This window comes from Maniola jurtina, chromosome Z, assembly GCF_905333055.1.
Source record: "Maniola jurtina chromosome Z, ilManJurt1.1, whole genome shotgun sequence".
Taxonomy (NCBI): Eukaryota; Metazoa; Arthropoda; class Insecta; order Lepidoptera; family Nymphalidae; genus Maniola; species Maniola jurtina.
Genome location: NC_060058.1, coordinates 12038426 through 12063572, shown reverse-complemented (window position 1 = coordinate 12063572; position 25147 = coordinate 12038426). Strand labels below are relative to the sequence as shown.

The 25147-nt window shown below is 38.5% G+C and overlaps 1 protein-coding gene across 1 annotated transcript in view; it reads right to left on the bottom strand.

Moving 5' to 3' along the window:
• The window catches only part of LOC123880516 (glutamate receptor 1-like), a 211625-nt gene that overhangs the window by 82126 nt on the left and 104352 nt on the right, over positions 1-25147 (bottom strand). Inside the window, exon 5 of the mRNA XM_045928663.1 lies at positions 5984-6111. Within this exon, the coding sequence (XP_045784619.1) occupies positions 5984-6111 (128 nt within the window). The remainder of the gene's footprint in view (positions 1-5983; positions 6112-25147) is intronic.

Here is a 25147-nt window from a genome sequence, read left to right as displayed (position 1 = left end):
ATTCGTTGGTCTGAAGCATCATCCAAACTTGCGCGATTAAAATGACTACGAAGCGGGAACGTCAGCCGCGTAACGATTACTTACCATCCACGATATTTGCACATCTACGCGACTAAAATGGTGTCGGTGTGCACGTATACATTCGCGTTGTGTACGTTTCCGCATTGTATCATGTCATGTCAAACTGTGTTATGTGTGGCAAACCCAAAAACAGTTCCAGCTCAGCATTACGATGTAGGACTTGATACACAAGACCACACTGCGCTGATTTTTAGCCAGGACACTGAACCCTTACTAGCACCTTCTAGCCCGGAGCTGGGAAGTTGATAGTTACATCCCCATGTCTCGGAGAGAACTTAGAGAACTCGGAGCAGTAACCTTAGCGTGCTCGCTAGCGCTATCCATACAAACGTAATTTGGTTACTCGTTGTCGGAAAAAATATCTTTGTCAGTGGTTTTCTGTGAAAATTTATAGCTTCAAAGTTATACGGGCTAAATCTTTGAACCCGAGTAACTATAGATACAGATATTAGTTATTAAATAGTGTCTACGAAATGTCAACGAGTTTGATTGGTCAATATTCAAATGAAACCGAACTACGTCTGTATGTAAAATGCTGGGAAGCTTCTGTTAACGCAGTGGACCCACACTTGATCTCTGGTCGTGTCGGATTGCCTCTAATGAGTTATGAATACATTATGCACTATAATGTAATATCTCCTAAGTAAATAGTGGTTGATGAATAGTTAAATTGATTGCCGAGCCGAATTTTCGTAGATATAAAATAAAATGTCGACTCTGTAAAGCAATTTTTAGTCGCGTAGCCATTCTCTAGTGCGAACTTAACCTAAATATACCAATTCATTTTTTACTGCAGGATTATGCACCTTATAGCTAATGACATAAGAACCAAGCTATATATGAACAATTCACTTCAGGCCAGGTTCCTCCTTGATTATATCGCTTGCTATAATAGCTAGTACTTGTACTTCTGTATTATTTTATAACACATTGAAAATTGTTTTTGTTTCGTAATTTTAAACTCAAGTGCTCTGTACTGAGATTTTATTTCGAGCTTTTCGAGCAATGTTATGTTTTCCCACTGTCCTACTTTCGTAAACATTTTTTTTACTTCTGCATTCACATCATTTTATTTTTATTTTTGCATTGTGGCAACTGTTGCGGTAGTGACTAGCCACGGCTGAAGCTACTCACGTACCTGAACAAATTCAAAATTGCTCCTGTCAGGAAAACAATGTAAAACCGGGAGATAATAATCTATGAAGAATATAAAACGCCGGACACGTCTGGGTATTACCACTTAATAGAATAGAACAGAAAAATGTTTATTCGAGGCATCAATATATAGTTATATATTGTATTGTGTTATAATAGTTATATATTGTACCTACTTAGTGTTATAGTTTTGTACAGCAGTGCAACATCCCGAACAGACAGGCCTCTCAGCTTGTTTTAATACGTCGTTGGGCCTTCTATCCCTCTAGATACAAACCTCTATGGCAAAAAACTTAGGCACCAGATGCCCCAACGCTGATTCTGATTCAACGCTCCTACATAAACCACTTAATTTCAAGTGTTATATGAAGAAGGCTCTGGGTTACGTAAGGGGTGATGGAGAGAGCTATGCTTGGAGTTTATTTACGAAATGAAATCAAATATCAGTAGAAGAACTAGAGTTACCGACAAAGCTCAACAATTCGCGAAGCTGAAGTGGTTAGTGGCAGATCACATAAATAACTCAAGGAACCAGTAGAAGTTAGGTTCTCAAGGTGGTGAACGCTCAACAGCAAACTCACTGTTATAAGGCCGCTCTCTGGGTGGATGGAGCTCTAGAAACCACTGAACGCAAGAAGTATAAGACCTAGCTCTGTCTATATCCGTACAAGAGTCTTGCATGTTGTGGGAGTCCAATCTCGATGAGGTAGGGAGTCAATCTCGATTGAAGGCGGAAACTATCTGCTGCGACAGATATAATTTTGCACAGTCGTTAACAGGGCTCTCTCCGTCACTCGCTTCATACAATCGTAGTTCCAATTTCATTTGAATACTAAGCAACCAAAGTTCATGAAATTTTGCAGGCATATTCTAGAAACTAATATCTGCGTCTGTGGTGTTTTAGATTTTTCTAAAAATATGTAGTTTTAAAATTACAGGGGCTCAAAGATTTGTATGTAAATGTTTAAGACCGCGTAACTTTCAAACCGAATATTTTAACAGAAATCTGGAAAACCACAGACATAGATATTAGTTTCTAGAATATGTCTGCAAAATTTCAGGGACGTTGGTTGCTTAATATTCAAATGAAATTGGAACTACGATTGTATGAAACGAGTGACGGAGAGAGCCCTCTTAAGGATACGACGCGACGGCTAGAGTTCTATCGGATGACCAAGCGCTCAAGGATGGCCCAAGGTTACGTCCGCTACTTACGTACGATAGTCTGTAAAGTTCAGTTTAGATCGCGTTGGTCAGCCGCGCCCGATAACTTGTTTCCGCCTCCAGAATCAAAAACATATCGCTATAACAGATCGCCGTGAGTGATTTCTTTAAGCCATAGAAGGAGCAAGTTGTGTGAAATAATAATCAATTCAACATATAATTCTGGCCGCAACCGTAGCGACCGCTAACATGGCATTATATACAGCTGCGCATAATTATGGTCGGCCAGTGGCGGGCGTTATTGGTCAACCAATAATACAATCAATTTTATATATACTAACATGCAAACCACTAAACATGCTTGTATTTTATTACAATTGCTTAGCGCCTAAACAGGACTTAGGTATATTTTCCCAGTATTACCCTATGCAAATGCTAACAGGCGCGGTAGAGGACTTTTCGCTTACTAAGTTCACTTATAACTTCGTTGCTAGCAATTGTATTAACTAGGTATCTAATCCTCATCATCATTGGTAAGAAAGGCATTCCGAGGACTTCGTCTGTGGTGGCGTTTGCTGGCGCGCGTGTTGTGACTTTTTGGAGTGTTTTTTTGTTAGAAGTGGCCGGTTTTTGTGTTCTGCTGGTGTTTATTGGTGGTGGAACTGAGTGGGAAGCGCTCTAAGGGGACGCCGTGTGTATTTCGGCGGGCGCCGCCGGCACAGACGAAGTCCATACTTATACATATAGTTACCCTAAGTTGTAAATAACTGCAAACTTGACATTGGCTAATCAGTGTAAAGTCAGACGAGAGAAAAAAAAAAGGCATTCCGAATGCTTTTGACGCTTGGTAGATGCTTTTGACGATTCAAAAGAACTTGTAAAAGTCTTATTGAATAAAAATATTTTGAATTTGAATTTGAATTGTCAACCAATACGTTCTCTGCTGGACAAAGGTCTTTTGTAAGGGCTTCTACACACCACGGTCTTGTGCCGCCTGAATTCAGCGACTCCCTGAGATTCATTTTATATCGTTTTTCACCAGGTCACCACCTTGGGACATCAACGTCTATTGGTTTTCAGACTACTTGAGTATGCCCTGCCCATTGCCACTTTAGCTTTACAACCCGTTGAGATATGTCGGTTACTCTGGTTCTCCTACGGATCTCTAAATACGAATAGGTTACTATCTTTATTTGTAGTTTTATTAAAAAATAATTAACCCCCGCCCCAAAAAGAGGGGTGTTATAAGTTTGACGTGTGTATCTGTGTATCTGTCTGTGGCATCGTAGCTCCTAATGAACCGATTTTAATTTAGTTTTTTTTTTGTTTGAAAGGTGGCTTGATCGAGAGTGTTCTTAGCTATAATTCAAGAAAATCGGTTCAGCCGCTTGAAAGTTATCAGCTCTTTTCTAGTTATTACTGTAACTTCACATGTCGGGGGTGTTAAATTTTTTAATTTACACTCGTTATTTTATTGTGTATTACAAAACTTGTTAGAGATATATTTCTCGGAAATGCCTTTCTAAGCTCAAGAACTGTGTCGTATAACGTCGTATAGCGTACTCCTACTACATTGCATGCGGTTGAAGCATTTGAAATCTATTTTCGTAAGTCTGTCGTGATCTGAACGAAGTAAAAGCATTCTCTTGTACTTAAAAAGATTGTGGAATACCTTCCTTTTTGTACCAACCAAATGCGCTACAAGCACTTTATCGACTCGTTTTTGCCTTTAAGCGATCAACCTTCTATTTGGACAAATCAGATCAAATGAGTTCCAAGTATATTTGAGGAACGTGTGACCTACTTCTATTGCAGTATTTGTCGTTTGTTAGGTAAGCAATCCAAGTCGATAAGTGCCGTGGATGGGTGACCGACTTTGGCGGTCCAAATTAAGACCTTTTCATTACCTATCACGATAAATCGATTAAAAACTAAGATTTGAAATTGAGTCGTACACCGAAGATCCGGGTACTCACAACATTGTTAGTTCAAAAAAGTGTAAATTAAAAAATTATAACACCCCCGACAAGTGAAGGTTACAGTAATAACTAGAAAACAGCTGGTAACTTTGAAATGGCTGAACCGATTTTCTCCGATTATAGCTAAGAACACTCTCGATCAGGCCACCTTTCAAACAAAAAAACTAAATCAAAACCAGTCCATTCGTTTAGGAGCTACGATGCCACAGACAGATACACAGATACACACGTCAAACTTATAACACCCCTCTTTTTGGGTTGGGGGTTAACAAATATTTCCTCCCATAGGATTTTCAATATATTTTCTGTTAACGAAGTCTCGCCACAGGGCAAACCCACACCGCCCCCCTTTTTATTTTGAGAGGAGACGCGTGCAATATTCCGATAAACTAACATAGAATTATCGATATATCGGTTTATAATATTAGTAGGATTCCCGCAGCAATATAAATGTAAACTGCTTTTCTGAGTGACGCTTATATTCGTAGAAAGTACGGGATTTTAAACTAATTTTTAAAAATATCCTTGCCTCGCTACATACGGGTAAGATGGTCGAATGCAAGTCTAAGATCTAAGATCTTTCAAAGTGGGTGGTAGTACCTCCGTGCTCCCATTTCTGCTCAAAGCGAATCTTTGAGTTCACGCTTCAGATATTTTCACTAGAATTTTATTAAATGTACCGATTCACACAATATTTATCGTTTCATACTAACATATTTTTATTTTATTTTACTAACCCCCCGACCCAAAAAGAGGGGTGTTATAAGTTTGACGTGTGCATCTGTGTATCAGTCTATGGCATCGTAGCTTCTAAGCTAATGAACCGATTTTAATTTAGTTTTTTTTTTGTTTGAAAGGTGGCTTGATCGAAAGTGTTCTTAGCTATAATCCAAGAAAATCGGTACAGCCGTTTGAAAGTTATCAGCTCTTTTCTAGTTACTTTAAGCTTCACTTGTCGGGGGTGTTATAAATTTTTAATTTACACTTATATACACAATTATTTATACAGGATTTCAGCTTTTAGGTCCAAGTTGATGAGTCAGTCAAGACTTTGTTCATCATAGGTACATTTTTTTATTTTTTTTTATTCAGATACAAGTTAGCCCTTTGATTGCAATCTCTGGTGCAACTCCTCGCTAGTCCCTGCCCATAACCACTCGAGCCGTAGTCAAATAGACCATTGTCCACCAATCAAGGCAATTTTTTTAAAAATCCTGATACAAGTTAGCCCTTGACTGCGATCTCACCTAATGGTAAGTGAGTGAGTGAGGATACAGTCTTAGATATCAAGCGGGCTAACTTGGAAGGGCTATGGCACGTTCATTGAACCCTTCATGTTCATTATTCATATCCCACGATTTAGCATACCGGTACGGCATCGTACCGGTATGCTAAATCACTTGGCGGCTTGTCAGTAAAGTGATAACTAGCTGGGCTAGACCAAATACAAAATATATATTCTTAAATTGCCCTCGCCAGTAATCGAACCCAAAACTTCCCACTTATAAGACCACAGCGCTTGGCACTGCGCCAGGGAAGTTGTCAAAGATAAGAAATATACAATACAGTACAAAAAATATTTATTTCGGTAGAAATATAGATACCTTTTCAGGGAACCATGGGGTGACAAACGGCACTTGAAAGGTGTTGGTATAAGAGTGAAGCGTATCGAAGGAGTCCGGTGGAATTGCACCCAGCATCGACACCACGCCGCGGGAGAACTGGTGGCAGACTGGAACAAGAGAAATACTGTTATTGCACACTATCAGAGTGAACTAGAGTGAGGAAGCTATTGGAGACATCCGTCAACTGGGAAAAGCAGTTACGCGTAGTGTAGCGCTCTCTTCGTTATGTAGTCCCATACAAATGATAGAGGCAAAACTCTCAGTGGGCTTTAACCAATTTAAGGCACCAACCAATTATTAATTGAAAATTAAGTACTTTATTTACTTTATTATATACTACCTTGTTTGAAAATTAAAACCATTACTAACATTATGCATGTCGGTGACGCGCATGCGGATCTTTATAAGAGCTTTTGGGCACAATCTAGGTTCACAAAATAAGGTTGCCGTTAATTAAGTTGTATAATTACGGTACCTAAATTTTGGGAACCATAGAGATCTGTTTATTATTATTATAGTCCAGATTGACCTCATTCGTACGAAACCGTGGCTTTTAAAGGGAAGAAAATATTGTATGGTTTGTATCCAAGAGAGAGTTATTTGCTTAATATTCTGGGATTTCCAAGATTTTACACTGTCTCCGGACAATAAATGTAGCAGAATATTATGAGATGGTTAAAGGTTTGAGCCTCAATAGCTCAACCGGTAAAGGAGTGGACTGAAAACCGAAAGGTCGACGGTTCAAACTCCGCCCGTTGCACTATTGTCGTACCTACTCCTAGCACAAGCCTGACGCTTAGTGGGAGAGGAAAGGGGAATATTAATCATTTTACATGGCTAATATTCTTTAAAAAAAAAAGTTTCACTTACAGCAGAGTAGAACAGAAATATCCGCGGTAGGTCCAAGCGGTAGGTTTACTGATTTTACTATATTATTTGCTAATTGGATTTTGAAGAAGTTGGATAAAGCGTGGAAGACAAGTTCTTAGGGGGTTCCGAAAATTTGAGGATTTCCAGAGTTTCCGGGTATCCTATGTACCAGGATAATATGAGTAGGTAGTGGAATTAACTATTACCCGGAAAGAATTGAATGATCTGGAACCGTGATAGGGACGGACAGTCGCACCACTATGATCAACGGTTTGGAACTGAGCTTTGAGAGATTTCTAAGTTTTTGGAATATTCCAGGATTCTCTAACATTTCCGTAAATGTCGATTTTTTTAAATTTATTTAATCAAAATAATTTAACAAAGGATCTATAATATTACAGCTCGCCAAACTGGTGGGCCAGTTTGTTGGCGAGGTGGCGCTCTTGGTGGCGATAAAACTCTATTTAATTAAAAATAGACAAACGTGGATCATACTTAATTTTATACTAAGAGATAGAGCTGACGTCAATAATTAGCATTCAATTATACTAAGTGTTTGATTCACAACCACCAGATAAACTTTATCTAACGAACAAATTTGATATTTTGACAAATTTCCAAAACAAAAGCTGTCCTAACGTCAAATTTATTCGTTAGATAAAGTTTAACCGGAGGTTGTGAAACAGGCCCTAACACTCATTCAGATTTTTTATCCCAGTTGTTAACCACGGTGTTAATTACATCAAAACCCCACTAAAGTCCGTAGTCGCGTACAAAATCCTGCATTTAAACCTACCCCCGAATAAATCACGTCCGGAATAATATCTGTTTATTATCTACAATACTATACTGCGCTAAATATCCGACACACATACGGCGGACCGCAAACGACTGAAAGTATTTTCAAACAATTTTCATCTTTGTGCTGCTCCTAATAAGGAATGTTTGAGTGTGAAGCCCCTCGCATCATCCCATGTACAATCACATTAGTATGCTCAACCACTCTTGTTAGAATAATCCGAAACTGTTAGTAATATCGCAACGGAAATTCGCGCCACATTTGAATGTACCCGAAAGCTACGATGTGATAGCTTACTCGTACAGCGAAGTCTGATGAAAAATGTGATATTCGAATTCTCTTTATATTGTACTCGAAAATATTCAGGGAATAATTCCAAAATTTTGAGCAGCAAAAAGCTGGGAAATATCAAATTATCTATCTACTGATCTACTCCATATTGTTGCTCTAAGGTCTACAAAATCGTGAAAACAATTACCTAGAGATAGAGCCAGGGCGTGCCAGACCTTCGTTATTTTATAAAAGCTGAAAGTTTCTATGCACAGGAAGGAAAGATCAGTGACTATAATTTGGATCATGTGGCTTTGCGTATAACAGGTCACGCAAATGTAAATAATAAATAATCTTACCTCAAAGTGTAAAGTTTAATTTTAAAATTAATCTTTTTCTTCGGAATGGTATTAGAAATCACATCATGCATCGCCTGACACTTAGTATCGAGGCAACCCTCTCCAGACACTCTTAAAGTTTAAATGGTAGCCGGCGATGGTCGAACATAATGATGAAGATGTAATAAAAAAAGTCATAACCGCCGGTTTATTTGCAAAGGGGTTTATTATTAGTTGCGTATGTTACAGTACACGGACTGGTTTGCTTTATATTCAGAGCGTGAGACGTGAGGTGGGTGCTCGAGTCCAAATGTCCTAATTCCACGGAAGCTTGTGCGAACCAAGCTTGAGCCGTAGGTGTGAGCTATGCAAATTGATGCACAACGCGGCCGTGTAAACTATAGTGGCAGTTAATATAGCTTGCTAGCGCCAGCCTGCGGTTTCGCTCGATAAAAATATAATAATTCGACGATCTTCCTTGCGCTGTGGTAGGCGCTGTCAAATGGGAAATTCCAGGGGCAATTTGCGAAAATAAGCAGACTTAATTTGGTCGGTGCCTCACATGTGCGACCTTCATTGCCCTCTGGATGCCCACCACTTAGCTCTACGCGGCGGCGTTCAATGGAGTCACCCTCACACCAGGAGACATAGATAACCCATACTTAGCTTAATTTTACAAAAAGAACAACAAATAATCGGTGAACAACTTTTTCCACGCACATTCCAACTGTGGAATCTACTGCCATCGGTGGTATTCCCACTTCCCACTACATTACAACATGGGGATATTCAAGGGGCGAGCCAAAAAAATTCTGAAAGAGCAACGACGCATTGGCAGTTCCGCTGGTGCTGCAAATATTCACGGGCGGTGGTAATCACTTAACATCAGATGACCCATCTGCTCGCTCTTTTTACTTAAAAAACATTTGTATGGAGAAGCACGTAAGAAATAGGTACAGAAATTCAGGCGTGCAAACAAATAGGCAGACTATTAAAAATATCAGTACTTAGGCATGGATTAAAACCGTTTAGAATCAATCATAGGGATGCATCTTTAGCTTTATTCAGGTTTGACTACACTGAATGTCCTACCAACACTTTCAATTTCCGGTGCCGGAATTTACAGCTGGAATTTACAATTGTATGGACAAGCTCATAAGAAGTATAAGATCGGTCCAGAAATTGAGCCTTGAAAATAAATTCACGTGGTTTTCTCGGTTGAAATGCAAGAAAGCCGTATTTTAGGTAAGTATATTTATCTAAGTCTATTAGTGTTTATATTATTTTTCTGTATGTTGCTGTGTTTTATTTAGTGTACTTGGTTTGCGCTATGGCCTCAAATAAGAGAATATTCATTATTTATTTAGGTAAACTAGCTGATGCCCGCGACTTCGTTCGCGTGGATGTAGGTTTTTTAAAATTTCCGTGGGAACTCTTTAATTTTCCGGGATATAAAGTAGCCTATGTGCTAATCCAGGGTATAATCTATTGCCATTCTAAATTTCAGCCCAATCCGTCCAGTAGTTTTTGCGTGAAGGAGTAACAAACATACACACACACACACACACATACAAACTTTCTCCTTTATAATATTAGTGTGATATGTCGACTGAATTCAAAATATCAAAAGGTATGAATCAAAACCGTTTAGCTTTATAAAGGTACGACGACACTCAATGTCCTACCAACACTTTCAATTTCAATTGTGTGCCGGAATTTACAGCCACAAAGATACTCGTAAACAGGGTCCCGAATTCGTGCCCGTCCCGCAACCACGTCCGCTTTCTATTAACAATTCACTTGGGTTTTCTAAGTTTTGCTAGGAATATTGATCAGAGGGACCAAATCATCTTTCCCGACACGCACGCATTACAGCGCGCACTGCGCACAAATATTGCTGTGGGTATTGCTCCTGAAATATGGATGTGGTAATAAAAAAAAGCAAATACAGCTCTGGCCGGAGGGACGCTTGGTAGGCGGATCACGTCGAGCCACGGGCGTCCACCTCGGCGGCGAGTCTAGGCTAGTTGCTAGTGCTTCATGCTGGGTATAGCTTTACTAAGTTAACTGCCAATCGTTGTTTACTACTAACTAACTGATACCCGCGAAATCGTCCGCGAGGATTTAGGTTTTTAAAAATCCCGTGAGATTGATTTTCCGGGATGAAAAGTAAAGTATTTAATATAGTTAAATAATTCATGCAACAAGTGTAAATTAAAAATTTATAACACCCCCGACAAGTGTGTAACTAGAAAAGAGCTGATAACTTTCAAATGGCTGAACCGATTTTCTTGGAGTACCTATAGCTAAGGACACTCTCGTTCAAGCCATCTTTCAAACAAAAAAAAACTAAATTAAAATCGGTTTATTAGTTTAAGAGCTACGATGTCACAGATAGATACACAGACACACAGATACACAGATAAACACGTCAAGCTTATAACACCCCTTTTTTTGGGTCGGGGGTTAAAAAATCACGTCAATTCGTTGTTTCGTTGCGACATGATTGAAAGACAAACCAATAAACAAACACACTTTCACATTTATAATATGGGCAACTTGCTAATGCCTGAGACTTCGTGCATTTAGGTTTTTAAAAATCAAAGAGTCCCCACGGAATTTTTAAAAAACCTAAATTCAAATAAAGAATATCACTGCAGTGATAATGTCGCCATTTGTTTTTTTAAGTGTATCCTGTATTCTTACTCTTTGTAATTTCCTTAAAAATAAAGATGTTTAAATAAATAAATAAACATTGAATCGTATTTTTAACCCCCGACCCAAAAAGAGGGGTGTTATAAGTTTGACGTGTGTATCTGTGTATCTGTGTGTCTGTGTATCTGTGTATCTGTGTATCTGTCTGTGGCATCGTAGCGCCTAAACGAATGAACCGATTTTAATTTACTTTTTTTGTTTGAAAGGTGGCTTGATCGAGAGTGTTCTTAGCTATAATCCAAAAAAATTGGTTCAGCCGTTTAAGAGTTATTAGCTCTTTTCTAGTTTTCTTGTAGAAAAGAAGGTTAGATAACCGTTAGGTTCATAATATTATGTCAATTGACAAATGTCAAGATGGACGTTGCCTAAATACATAGTTATTTATTTGAAAATGATGTTTTGGAAAACTCAAATACTTTGTCGGGGGTAGGTAAGATAACGCTTTTTCTTTTCTAAACTTACAACTTCAAAGTAGATATGAATTTAATTTTTAAGTTCCAGGTTGTTTGTTTTTGATGTCAGCGTCTTAAAAGAGATTTAAATTAATATATTATGAGTAAACTTATTTTAAGAAATGTTTATACGTCAAGTAAATTAATTAAAAAGCAGAATCTCTTTGCGTCGCATTTATCATTGCTGAAGATTGTAACTACTCCATTTCATAAATGGTGGTTTTTTTTGGAGAAAATGTTAATATCATTTTGTACAAACTTACAAGATATCTAGGTATTATTTTTACAAAATATTTTGTAACTTTTTAAACCCCCGACCCAAAAAGAGGGGTGTTATAAGTTTAATGGGTGTAACGTGGCATCGGAGCTCCTAAACGAATGAACCGATTTTAATTTAGTCTTTTTCGTTTGAAAGGTGGCTTGATCGAAAGTGTTCTTAGCTATAATCGAAGAAAATCGATCGGTTCAGCCGTTTGAAAGTTACTCTCTTTTCTAGTTTTCTTATAGAGGTTTTTTGTCGGGGGTTTTTTAAATTTTGAGTTTTTTAAATACTAAACTAGACGATAGTTCTCTCACGTGGATTAGGGTTTTCAAAAATCCGTGGGAACTTTTGATTTTTCAGGATAAAACTAGCTTATCAGTAATACTCCGTCCTCGGGATGTAAGGCTTTTCTGTACCAAACGTCAAAATATTTAAACATATGATCCTTTAAAATCCCGTGGGATCACCAGGGCTTAGGAATGCAATTCCTTAAAGCATCAGGGTTGAAGAGTTGGGTCCTCGAGGTCAACGACAAAGTCTTTACTTGGTATAGATGCCTTCAATATCAATTTATAACCGACAGTTTCTAAATCCGATCAGATTTGGTGGTCAGGTCTCCTGCAGCATCAGGATTGAAGAATTGAAATCCAAATTTCTTATGAAACAATGTCGCAAAGTTCTTTTATGGATTAAAAAAAATTACGGTTCAGAAATCTCGGAGATATCAGTGTACATAGGTAGAAAAACACAACTCCTCCATTTTCGAAAGTCAGTTAAAAAATAGCCTATGTTACTCGTTGGTTAATCCTTTACTTGTCTATGAAAGTCTCGTCAAAATAAGTCCAGCCGTTCCGAATATTAGCCCGTTCAAACAGACAGACAGACAAACATTTTAAAAACGTGTGATTATGGTACAGTTCAGATAACCATATGTGCTTAATAAAAGGTAGTTATTTCTAAATTACAGACAGACACTTCAAATATTTATTTATTTATTAGTAAGTGTAGATTTTATGTATATTACCTAAATATCTAACAAGCGAGCAGGCCAGGCGAGCGGCCCTTTGATATTTGCAGCATCATAAACAACACTATTATGTTACTGGCTTTAGAGAATAGATATGTGTTTATTTGCTTAAAAAGCCTTATATTGATTGTGTGATTTTGAGGGAACACAAAAAGTGGAAGCGGGTTCCAAAATTTGCAGGTACGTAGCAGAAACGACCTGAAATAAGGGAATGTGGAAGAGTAGCAAAGCATCTAGATAAAGTAAGTGAGATCACAAATCAAAGAAGCATCATTTAATAAAATGGCTCTTCAATGCTCTCCCCGCTATAGAATTCTGGTTTAAATCTAAGCTAATCTAATATACTTGAATCGTCCCATGACTAGGCCTCCCTCCGATTTTCTACAACGTGTTATTTTATGACTTTTCAGCCCACTTAACTGGTTTATCTAATTGATCACACCAACGTCGCCTCGGTCTGCCACGCCATCGATGATTTTGGAAAGTCCAGAAATTAGTAGATTTTTCACTCACTAACAGCATACATGATTTACCCAGTCCCATTTAAATAAAACGGCTTTAAGGCCAACCTCGGCTACTCGTGTTTTGGAACGTATCTAGCGGAATTTCTTACGCGATCTACTAGTTTTAATCCAAGCTTGCTGTCCTCCATAGCTTTTTGGTAAACCTTGAGGTGTAGGAGTTTTGGGCGTCGAGGGTCAAATCTAAGCACAAGGGTAAAACCAGACCCTTATTTAGATGATGAACACAAAATGCAAAATGTTGAAATCAAACTCCATTTATTTATTTAAATTAATTATGGAATCAAGTAATTCATACTTAGTATCACATAATATTATTGATATAGGATAGTAGGCATAATATAGAAAAACTTTAGCGAGTAATCAAAAAATAATACCTAGAAAGAACTAAACAAAAGTACCCACGAGTACGTTATGGAGATAGTTAGATCCTAAGGTATTAAGTGTAGTATCATCTGCCAACTTGCAAACTTTGTACAGATAAAGCCTCGCCGTAGCACTTTAATAAGCTGCTTGTATTTATAGCGGGTTTACGTGGGAAGTATAACTTAGTTAGTTAGTTACTATTGACTTGCAAGTGGAATGTCATTGAAGTCTAAGTTTTTTTTTTTTTATTCACTATAGGTAAGCGCTTGACCACAATCACACCTGATGGAAAGTGATGATGTGGTCTAAGATGGGACGCGCTTACCTAGAAGGTGCCTATTCACTCTTGTTTTAAAGATACCCGGATTGTAATTGGTAGGAAACACAGTATTATTATTATTGTATCATTATTGAAGCCATGGCTCCCACTCTGCAGCTTACGTGGAAGCGTGGAACTCGTGATATATTTTCGTCCAAAGCTCCTCAGTGGCTAAAAACTAAAGTCTCCGAACAATGCGTGCTGCCAGTGATGACTTTCAGTTCTGAAACATAGTTTTAAGAAAGATCAGGGTAACTCAGCAGGCAAAGGAGAGAACTTGGTATGCTCAGAGTATTTCTATGTGAACAAGTCAAAAATGAGGACAACCAAGGAAACCGACATAGATCTACATACCGTGAAGCTGAAGTGGCAATAGGCTATAGGCACATAGCTCGAAGGATCAATAGATACTGAAGTCCTCAGTGAAGAAACAGCGTTGAATGACCCATAGCAAGTACCTGGGAGAAAACTGACAAGACTCCACTTTTCATGATTCCAAAGTTCTGTGGAGGGAGCTAATCCTGTTAACCTATTGCTACTACGATACACTTATTCTGTGAAAAAATCGCCAGGAATAAACTAAGACTCTGATCCAATCCTTCGATAAGAATGCTGCTTCGGATGCACTAGCGCTGGGTAGGATAAACCTACACACTCTAATGCGGGCATTAACAGGGCACTGTGAATTGGACAGTCTCATGTTCAACCTCAAGCTCAAAGACAGGTACATACATACGTAGGCTATGCCAATAGGTTGCGGTAACGCCTTTACACAACATTCGCTGGACCGCTAGACCGATGACTTGAAGAAGGTGTCGAGGAGCAGGTGGTGAGGAAGGCGGACGACTGTGTTTGGTGGTACGCTCTTGAAAAGGCTTATACAGCAGTGGGCGCATGCAGGCTAGTGGAACGGAATTGAATGATGCGCTAATGCATGAATTTAGTTTTCACTCCGTCCAGCAGTGCACGTCTATTGGTTGAGATGACAACGATGACTCAAGCTTTTAGTTTTAATCTTATGTGTATCGAACCTAACCTTCGAGCCTATAGTTTTTGATATTAATGCCGAAGTCCCGAAAAATGGGTATTCCCTTGTTTGTAATGAGAAAACTTTACAGGCAAATATAGAATATAACGTGTTTGAGATGTACTAACAAAGGTTGCTGGCTCTCACATAAAAGGTAACGATTATAGCTTATTTTTTAACCCCCGACCCAAAAAGAGAGGTGTTATAAGTTTGACGTGTGTATCTGTGTATCTGTCTGTGGCATCGTAGCGCCTAAACAAATGAACCGATTTTAATTTAGTTTTTTTTGTTTGAAAGGTGGCTTGATCGAAAGTGTTCTTATATATAGCTATTATCCAAGAAAATCGGTTAAGCTGTTTGAAAGTTATCAGCTGTTTTCTAGTTACTGTTGTTATGTGTTCCTTAGGTCCGTGAGTGCAGGTAGATGCTGGAGTTAAGGTGAACCACATAAAAGTCCAATTTAATAATTCAATTTATTTATGCTATTCATACAGTTGAGCGCCAGGAGGGACTTCGATTAGGGTGATAAATCAGGCTCCCTTCCACACCAAAGATGCTAGCCTCAGACTATCTCAGGGTTCGTTCATACAATGTTGTCTGTCCTTATTTTAAGGTCCCGCGGTAGAAGGGCGTGGCGTTAGGCTATCAACAAATAAAAGACTATTGTAATACGCCACGTATAAATTGCAATGGGCAGTCGTTTATATCGTCTAAGCCTAGCACTTACCCCTTCCATTTGTGCACAACACGATTTCCGAATTAAGATACCAAAAATGAACTTATATCTACATCACAAATTGACCAATATCACATATGCAGGTAGTTGCTGCATCTTTTTAACACTGAACCGCTCACACACGATGTCAATTAGCGAATGCGCTCGTTTCCTATTTTAAATCGACACCTATGCCAAATTAAAAGGATAAATTACAAAATATAAAATGTGACTTTTCATGAGTGGGAATCGAACCTGCGACATCCTATCTACTACGCGGCAAGCAGACGGCTGTTCGCCCGCTGCGCTGTGGCTGGTTACTTAGTTGTTAATAAAATCTTTAACGATTACTAGAATCTCATATCAAATATCCCCATCCTCACAAAAAAAAAATATGAGCACTTTTTTTTTTTTTTTTTTTCAAAATCTTAATACCGCTTCAAGTCCTTAGCGTGCCAAGTACCAATGTCCTTACCGAAGGCATTGTTCAAGCGGTAAACGTTCTCTGATATTTTCTTTGTGATTACCGCCTTTTCAAACTTGGGAGCCAATTTCGACATGAACTTTTGTGTGGCCTTAGATAAGTATTTGGTCCGTTTCCAAACAATATCACCGTCTTTAAAATCGGCTGATCTATGTTTTACATTATAAAATTCCCTACTACGATCATGCGACATCTTCAACCTTTTCTCAACTTCTTTATAAGTTTTATTTCTCGTTTCCATCTGATTTAAAAATAGTTGCTGATCTCTGATCGGTAGTATGTCCCTAATGTCCTTTATATTCTCTAACTGGTTTACAGGTGCAACACTCGTCTCCCTACCAAAAAACAAGTAAGACGGCGTATATCCCGTAACTTCATGAACCGCCGTTCGAATGGCGTGACCTAAATGTCTGAGATGTACATCCCAGTCGAAATGTTTCCCTGATTTTACATATGAGCTTATCATTGTGCCTATTACTCTATTGACCCGTTCCGTAGGGTTGCTTTGTGGGTGATAATTTGGTGTGAACCATAATTTTACATTAAACTTGTCTGCCACCTCTTTGAAGGCTTCCGATGTGAACTGCTTGCCATTGTCACAAATAATAGCTGCCGGCGCCCCGAAGAGCAAGAATTGACTTTCTAGTATCTCACAAATTTTGTCTGCCTTTCCAGTGCGTAAGGGAAATAATAGAGTGAATTTACTAAACCAGCATGTCAAAACTAGTAACATCGTGTTACATTTTCTACTCTTAGGAAACGGTCCCATCAAATCTACGGAGATGATCTGCCATGGCCCGGAAACTTCCCTGTACCGTCCCATTTTCCCAAAAGATGGTTGCTGACATACCTTTACTTTGGCACAAGTTTCACACTTATTCACGTAATCTTTAACATCTCGCAGCAAGTTAGGCCAGTGATAATTTTGTTTGATTTTAAAAAGCGTTTTCCGAACACCAAAATGCCCTGAAGTGGTTGAGTCGTGGGATTCCCTTAAAATGTCTGTTCTTAAACTTTCAGGTACAAATATTTTCCAACGATCGGAAGTCGGGAATTGCTTCAATGGCACCGACTTGAAGAGTAGGCCGTTTTCTACCATCCAGCTTCGATCTTGATCACGCCCAGATTCTATGTCTTTAACCTTGTTTTTGTACCATATATCTTTATGTTTCTCCAAAATCTTGATAGCGTTAACCTCTAACGACCGGGACAAAGCATCGGGGACTACATTACAAGAGCCTGGCCTATGCACCACATCAAAATCAAATTGTTGGAGCTTCATTGCCCACCGAGCTAAACGCCCATGAGGGTCCTTCATTTTGTGCAACCATTGTAACGCACTGTGGTCTGTTACTATCGTAAAGTGAACTCCGTCAATGTATGGCCGAAACTTCTCTATCGCGAAGACCACGCTCAATAGTTCTCTTTCAGATGTAGAGTACTTAACTTCATGCTTATTAAGTTTACGACTCAGATATGCAACTGCTTGGTCCCCGTCATCTGATTTTTGACATAGCACCGCTCCAATTCCATTCTTGGATGCATCACAATGTATGAAAAATGGCTTAGAATAATCTGGACATGCAATAACTGGAGTAGTGGTCAGAAGTGTTTTCAATTGTAGAAACGCCTTGTCCGCTTCCTGTGTCCACTTAAATTTTGAAACCCCTTTTGTTTTAGTTAGCTGGTGCAATGGCGCTGCTATTTCAGAGAAGTCCTTTACAAATCTGCGATACCAACTCGCCAATCCGATAAACCTTTTAAGTTCCCTAATGTTTTTCGGTTTGGCAAAGTTTAGGATAGCGCAAACTTTATCCGGGTCCGTCCTTAACCCCTCCCTATCAATAATATATCCTAAATATTTCAACGAAGATCTGGCAAACTGACATTTTTCCATATTTACAGTCAGGTTGGCCTTTTTAAGGACACCCGTAACCCAACGCAGTAAATTTAAATGCTCTTCAAAGGATGACGAACATACTACTATATCATCTAGATATGCCCACACATTTTCATGTTTAGATTGAAACAACATGTCCATTAGTCTTTGCTGTGACTGCGAGGCATTGACCAAGCCAAATGGCATGACCTTAAATTGGAACAATCCCCTACCTGGTATTGCAAACGCTGTTTTCGGCTTGCTAGAATCATCTAATGGCACCTGCCAAAAGGCAGCCTTTAAATCTATCGTACTCAAATACCTAGCATTACGTAGACTGTCCAAGATGGAAGACACGCGAGGCAAAGGGTATGTATCTCTCTTGGTGACCTTGTTGAGTTGTCTGCTGTCCAAACATAACCTATTGCTACCATTAGCTTTCTTTACTATGAGGACAGGTGAACACCATGAGCTGAACGAAGGTTCTACAACATCTTTTTCAAGCATATCATCTAATTCTTTTTCAATTTGTTGCCTTATGACTGGTGAGAAATTGTATGGCTTTTGATAGATAGCTTTATTCTCACCCGTATCAATATTGTGTTTGATTATATGTGTTCTGCCTAGTCCTTCACCTATAGAGTTCTTCATTTCATCAATCACTTTTAGAAGTTCATCGTGCTGAAACTCATCTAGGTCATCTTGTGATATTAGCGTATTACCCGTATTCATATTGATGGCATTTATTTCGCCCTCTTTAAGCATAATGTCACTTTTGAACTGAAACGTGATGCCAAATAAATCAAAGAAGTCCTTTCCCAATAGTATATTTTGCACTAGCCCAGGCATAACCAGCATTGACATTACATGAGACTGACCATCAAAATTGACCGGAACATCGAAGAAATCCAATATTGTATGTTTGGTACCATCCGCAGTCGAGATATAGTTTATGGTAGTGTTTTTATGGTATGACTTTAATCCCAATATTCTTAAGGTCTCTGCAAATTTCGGATTGATTACTGTTGTATTGGCCCCAGAATCTAAGAGGCCCATACATTTATATTCTAGGATGCTCAACAACACATATGATCTGTTGTCATTTTCTTTAGACAGCGTGAGGTGACCTAATTCCTTAAAGCCGAACATGTTACTAACTACGCCTAACCAATCCTGCCATTCTTTACTATTTCTACTTAGGGGAAAGTTCACTTGGCAGGTTTCTTGCTTTCCCCGACCTCGTTTTCCTTACAAGAGCAGTCTTTTGAGGTTATTCCAAACCGCCCACATCTATAGCAAAACAGACGTTGTTTTGGAATTGTGCATGACCGAAATAGATGACCTGTTTCTCTACAGTTCCAGCAACGTTTCTTATTTCCCTCAACCATGCTATTTTTAATTGCCAAAATAGTGGTGTCCGCCATCTTTACCTCCTTCACTTCTTCCGTTTTATAAGCGAGGTCAGGTTCTAAAGTGTTTTTTCGTGATTTTGGTTCTTCAAATTTTTCACAGCTTATCTTTGTTCTTTCCAGCACTCTAAGTACATTTATTAAGTCTCCCATTGAGGAGAAGTGATCTCTGCACATGGCCCTTTGAAAGTAAGGCTGTAGATTATTTAAAATGATTGTGATCTTCCTTTGTTCTGAAATTCTTTCCGGTAACCTGTTGAACATATTTTGCATTATCGATATATAAATTATAGCAGACTCATTTCTTCCTTGAGTTCTAGCCTTAATTTCGTCCAATAATTCTTCCTGGTAACATGGAGGCTCAAACGTTCTCTTTAGCAATAACGTCAGTTCTTCCCAGCTCAGAATATTCTCCCTATTGGCTCTATACCAAATCAATGCGTCACCTTCGAAGAAGTCTATCGCGTACTGCCATAAGTCCCTATCCGAAGCATTTCTAGCATCTTTAAGCTCATTTACCCTTTCGATAAATGCATTCACACTGATTTTATTATTATTTCCTGCAAATTTTACTCCCCACTGATTAATAGGAACTAGTTTACGTTTACGATCCTCATATTCAGTAACTGTCGATGAGCGAACAAGTTTGTTAGACCTAATGGTTGTGGCAAGTAGTTTTGATGTTTCCAGCTTATCTTCAAAGTTTACCGATCTATCAGCTTCATCATCCTGCCTACTAGTGTCCCTTGAGTGCTGACCGGCTTGTGACTCTTTCTCTAATTTCCTTATAATTGTCTCCCCAGCTGTACCTAAAGTCTCCTGTAAAATTCGCTTATCATCTGAGGTAAGATTTCCTTCTTCTTCAACTTTATCATCCTGTTCTTCTAGCTGCGCTAATAAATTATCGATTTTAATTCTATAGCTTTCTCTCCGTTCTGTGGCTTTATCTGAATCCGGGACTATAAAATCTATTCTATTTTTAACATGATATAATCTAGAAACTAAGCGCCTAAATAAATTTCTATCCGGCTTTTCTGTAATTTCTGAAATGTAACTTGTCAAAGTTTCGATCTTTGACTTACAGACGTCTAACTCACCCGTAGGATTCTCAAAGCTTTGTTTTGGGGCTTTAATCTGATATGAGTAGTCACCTTTTTCTTCCGAGGACATTAATTCCTTTAATAACTTTTTCAAAATCGGGACAACGCTCTTAATATAAACCCCTCGACTCGCAAGTTCGAATTCCAGCTCATCTTTTAGTAAAAAGTTTACATCCATTTTAATAGTATCTTAGTAAGTAGATCTTAGTAAGTTAGTAAGGTGATCACGTATGACAAATAAAATGACTTATGAGTAGCTGTTATAGCCTATTTCAATTAAAAATGTCAATACTAGTTACTTAATATAAAACATTCCACAAGTGTATTACCAATAATTCAGAAATCCATTAAGTATTACTTCCTATGAAGTACCACACCTAAGACTTAATTATTCTTCTTATAATACTAGGTGCGTATTTATTTCTCTAAAACTTCATTAAGCGATCGATAATTCATGAAACCAAATCAATTATATACAGTACAATTATTTATCATCTATAATAAACTAACACAATACAAGCAATAACATATACGCGATACAGACATTCATAATTTACATGCAATACCTACAAACATTCATAATTTACCATTAACTAACACAAAAATCACATAAGCTAAGTCAGATAATTTTATCTACTAAAATAAAATTATTAAGACTTAGCGTGTAACATGCCTTATATTACCAACCTAAATACCTATTAATTCTTGTTACGTTTACCTACTTCTATTGTGTTGACAAGGTGGGTAACTTTTAACAAATATACGAGCCTAGGCAAAATACCATTTCATTTGGATAATTAGCTAGTAAACTGTAGGTAGACAAAGTATGTATTTCAATAGCTATTATCTAAGTATCATGCGGGTTACACAAACTTATTGTGTAGGTAGGTAAGTGTCCATTGGCCGACGGGTGCATGACATTATTCTATAATAGCCTTATTGAATCTTTACACTGACTAACGAACTTATGGAATAACTATTGTTCACCTTTATTTCACTGTAAATCTATCACAATCACAATGTTATTATTTTACGTGGGCGCCATATGTTATGTGTTCCTTAGGTCCGTGAGTGCAGGTAGATGCTGGAGTTAAGGTGAACCACATAAAAGTCCAATTTAATAATTCAATTTATTTATGCTATTCATACAGTTGAGCGCCAGGAGGGACTTCGATTAGGGTGATAAATCAGGCTCCCTTCCACACCAAAGATGCTAGCCTCAGACTATCTCAGGGTTCGTTCATACAATGTTGTCTGTCCTTATTTTAAGGTCCCGCGGTAGAAGGGCGTGGCGTTAGGCTATCAACAAATAAAAGACTATTGTAATACGCCACGTATAAATTGCAATGGGCAGTCGTTTATATCGTCTAAGCCTAGCACTTACCCCTTCCATTTGTGCACAACACGATTTCCGAATTAAGATACCAAAAATGAACTTATATCTACATCACAAATTGACCAATATCACATATGCAGGTAGTTGCTGCATCTTTTTAACACTGAACCGCTCACACACGATGTCAATTAGCGAATGCGCTCGTTTCCTATTTTAAATCGACACCTATGCCAAATTAAAAGGATAAATTACAAAATATAAAATGTGACTTTTCATGAGTGGGAATCGAACCTGCGACATCCTATCTACTACGCGGCAAGCAGACGGCTGTTCGCCCGCTGCGCTGTGGCTGGTTACTTAGTTGTTAATAAAATCTTTAACGATTACTAGAATCTCATATCACTGTAACCTTCACTTGTCGGGGGTGTTATAAATTTTTAATTTACAATTGTTATGTTTTTATTTTGTAGTTAGCTATGTTAGTAACATTAGGTTATACATGCGGCTTTGTCTGTCGTTTTACACGGATATTATGAGAGGCCTATTTTAGAAAGATCATTATTAATTAATACCGCTTTGTGCTGCAAAGTTATTCGCGTTTATAATATTAGTGGTGGTTGTAGAAATAGTGCGGTAATGACGTCACGCCTTGGTAGATTAATAACTATGCGGTAATATTTTTATCGCCCAAGAGTGGTAAAAGTATATTTTATAGTATTTATAGCGGTGCAAGAGCTATTAGGAGCAAAATTTGTATATGAAAATACCAATTTCACACTTTTATCAACTATAATAGAAAAAGGTTTATTAGAAATCGTCAGTGAATTTTGATGAACTCTTTTTTAGAAAATGCCTTACTTATTAATCGACTTCAAAAAAGGAGGCAGGTCTCAATTAGGCACGTATCATTTTTGTATACCTACTTCATTTTATTATATTACCGGGACCCGGGCACACAAGATAATACCTAAATGTTGACTCAACGTCAACTTATTCCTGTAAACATAGTCCGCTCTCAATTACAGTTTGATGTGTGAACTTTTGTTGTACATTTTCCCCTCGCTATTTCCTTCGCATACATATTTATGTCAAACTTATATCAATATTTGCAAAGATATTGGAGTGAGGATCTGTATGACCTTTTTGCGTCTATGTGCACTCAATTCCGGGGAGGAGGTGAGAGTTTGTTTATCGAGGTAGGTGTGCGATAGAGGTTAAAATAATATTGGCGCCTGATGTTCTTCTACGTATATTCATAGAATTTGTATCTTTTATTCTTCTTCATCGTTTATTCTGCCTCGTGTATCTAGTAACTTGTCCAGTTCGGTTGTGAATTATGAGGTCCTCTGGATTGGAGATCCAGATCAAGTCATAAAAGGTATTGTTTTTCTGTTAAGAATTTGCAATCCGAGATTGCAGTGTGTACCACCCTTGCACCGGGAAGCATATAAAACAGTTAGTTCTGCACCTGATCTCTCTCCGGACGTGTCAAATTGACGTCCATAGACTATGAGGGTAAGGGATTAGGGAGTAGAGCTGTGTTCGTGCAAGCACTTGTGCATTATAATATATATCTTTTTTTTGCAACATGATGTGTTGTCAGCCTTTCAGGAATTTGTTGGTCCACCTCTTGAATAACCCCATGTTGTAATCTAGTGGGAACACCGCTAATGGAAATTAATTCCACAGTTTGCATGTGTGTGGAAAAGAGGATCTGGCACAACGGCCGGTCGATGTGCACCAGGCACCCAGGTGGTGGTAGAAGAAGGATGGTGGAATGAGCTCAAACAACTCTTCAGAGCTTTCCATTGTAAAAACGATAAAACATACAAAGAGAGCCTACATCTCTGCGATGCTCCAAGCTTTCCAACGAGCCAGTTTGGGATCGTCCACAAGTCGAACAGCCCGGTACTGTGGTGATCCGGCCCAAAGGTTTGAGCATTACTCCATATGTGGGTGGATTTGCGCGTTCAAAAAATGTGGGTGATAAAACGGAGCCCTGTGGGAAGCCGGCGCATTGATGTGATTGAATTTCGAGCAAAAACCATCGACAGCTCCTTTAATGCTGCGGCCATTAAGGAAGCTGGCGACCAAATCACGTAAAATACCCTTCAACGTGGCGAGATATTGTTTACTTTTCATTCCTCCAACGTAAGAAACGAATGGTTGACTGATGGACCAATTGATGGCAAAAAACTTACGAGGAACATTAATTATATCCTATGCAGCGAAAATGCTAACTATTCACATGCTTCGTTCACTGTGTATCGCGTTAATACCGAGCAACTAAAGTGAAGCCCGATGAAAATAAAATTGAAATATCAAAGCATCAGGCTTATCTCTCCTATCAAATGTGTAAAAATTGGCGCCCGATTGTTAACGAATGGATTAGAGGCAATCCGTAGCTGCATAGGTGGTTTGTGTATTCATTTTCTGCATTTTTGTTAGAATCTCCTGAAATGCACATTTTTTACTGTCTTATTTTAGCGTATAAATTATTGTGAGTAATATTCATTGGATATGATCGTCTAAAACTCACTTATTTGTCGAAGAACTCTCAGGTATGCAGGTTTCCTCATGACGTTTTCCTTCTCCGTTAAAGCAAGTGATATTATTTTCTTAAATCACACATTACTCCGAACAGTTAGAGGTCACCCTGACCCTGCTATCACCGCTACGCCGCATTGAGCACGATTATTGTTTGACTCATCTAGCGCATAGTAGGTACATATCATAGGTCGTTGCTTTTTTACCTAAAAGCTCTGTTTTAATCCGTGCGTGTATGTTTTTTTTTTAAGAGAATACTGTCACAGTGTCGCAGTTTTCACAGTAAAGTTGGTTTCGGTAGGTACGGGTAGAAAACGACTACGCGATACGGTGACTGGCCGTAACCCGCCGGTCCTGTGGTAATCCGCGACTGCACTTTTGTGCCGCTATAATCTAAAATCGATAACTGCTCTCCGTGGTGTGGTTTGCTCTCCATTCCCACAGAATGTAGGATTCGTTTTTGTCCGTACGAATGGATATTGCTTTTGTCTAGTGTTTTAAGGAACTTTTTGTTAGAATCCTCAAATCATTCTAGCTTTTTAACCCCCGACCCAAAAAGAGGGGTGTTATAAGTTTGACGTGTGTATCTGTGTATCTGTCTGTGGCATCGTAGCTCCTAAACTAATGAACCGATTTTAATTTAGTTTTTTTGTTTGAAAGGTGGTTTGATCGAGAATGTTCTTAGCTATAATCCAAGAAAATCGGTT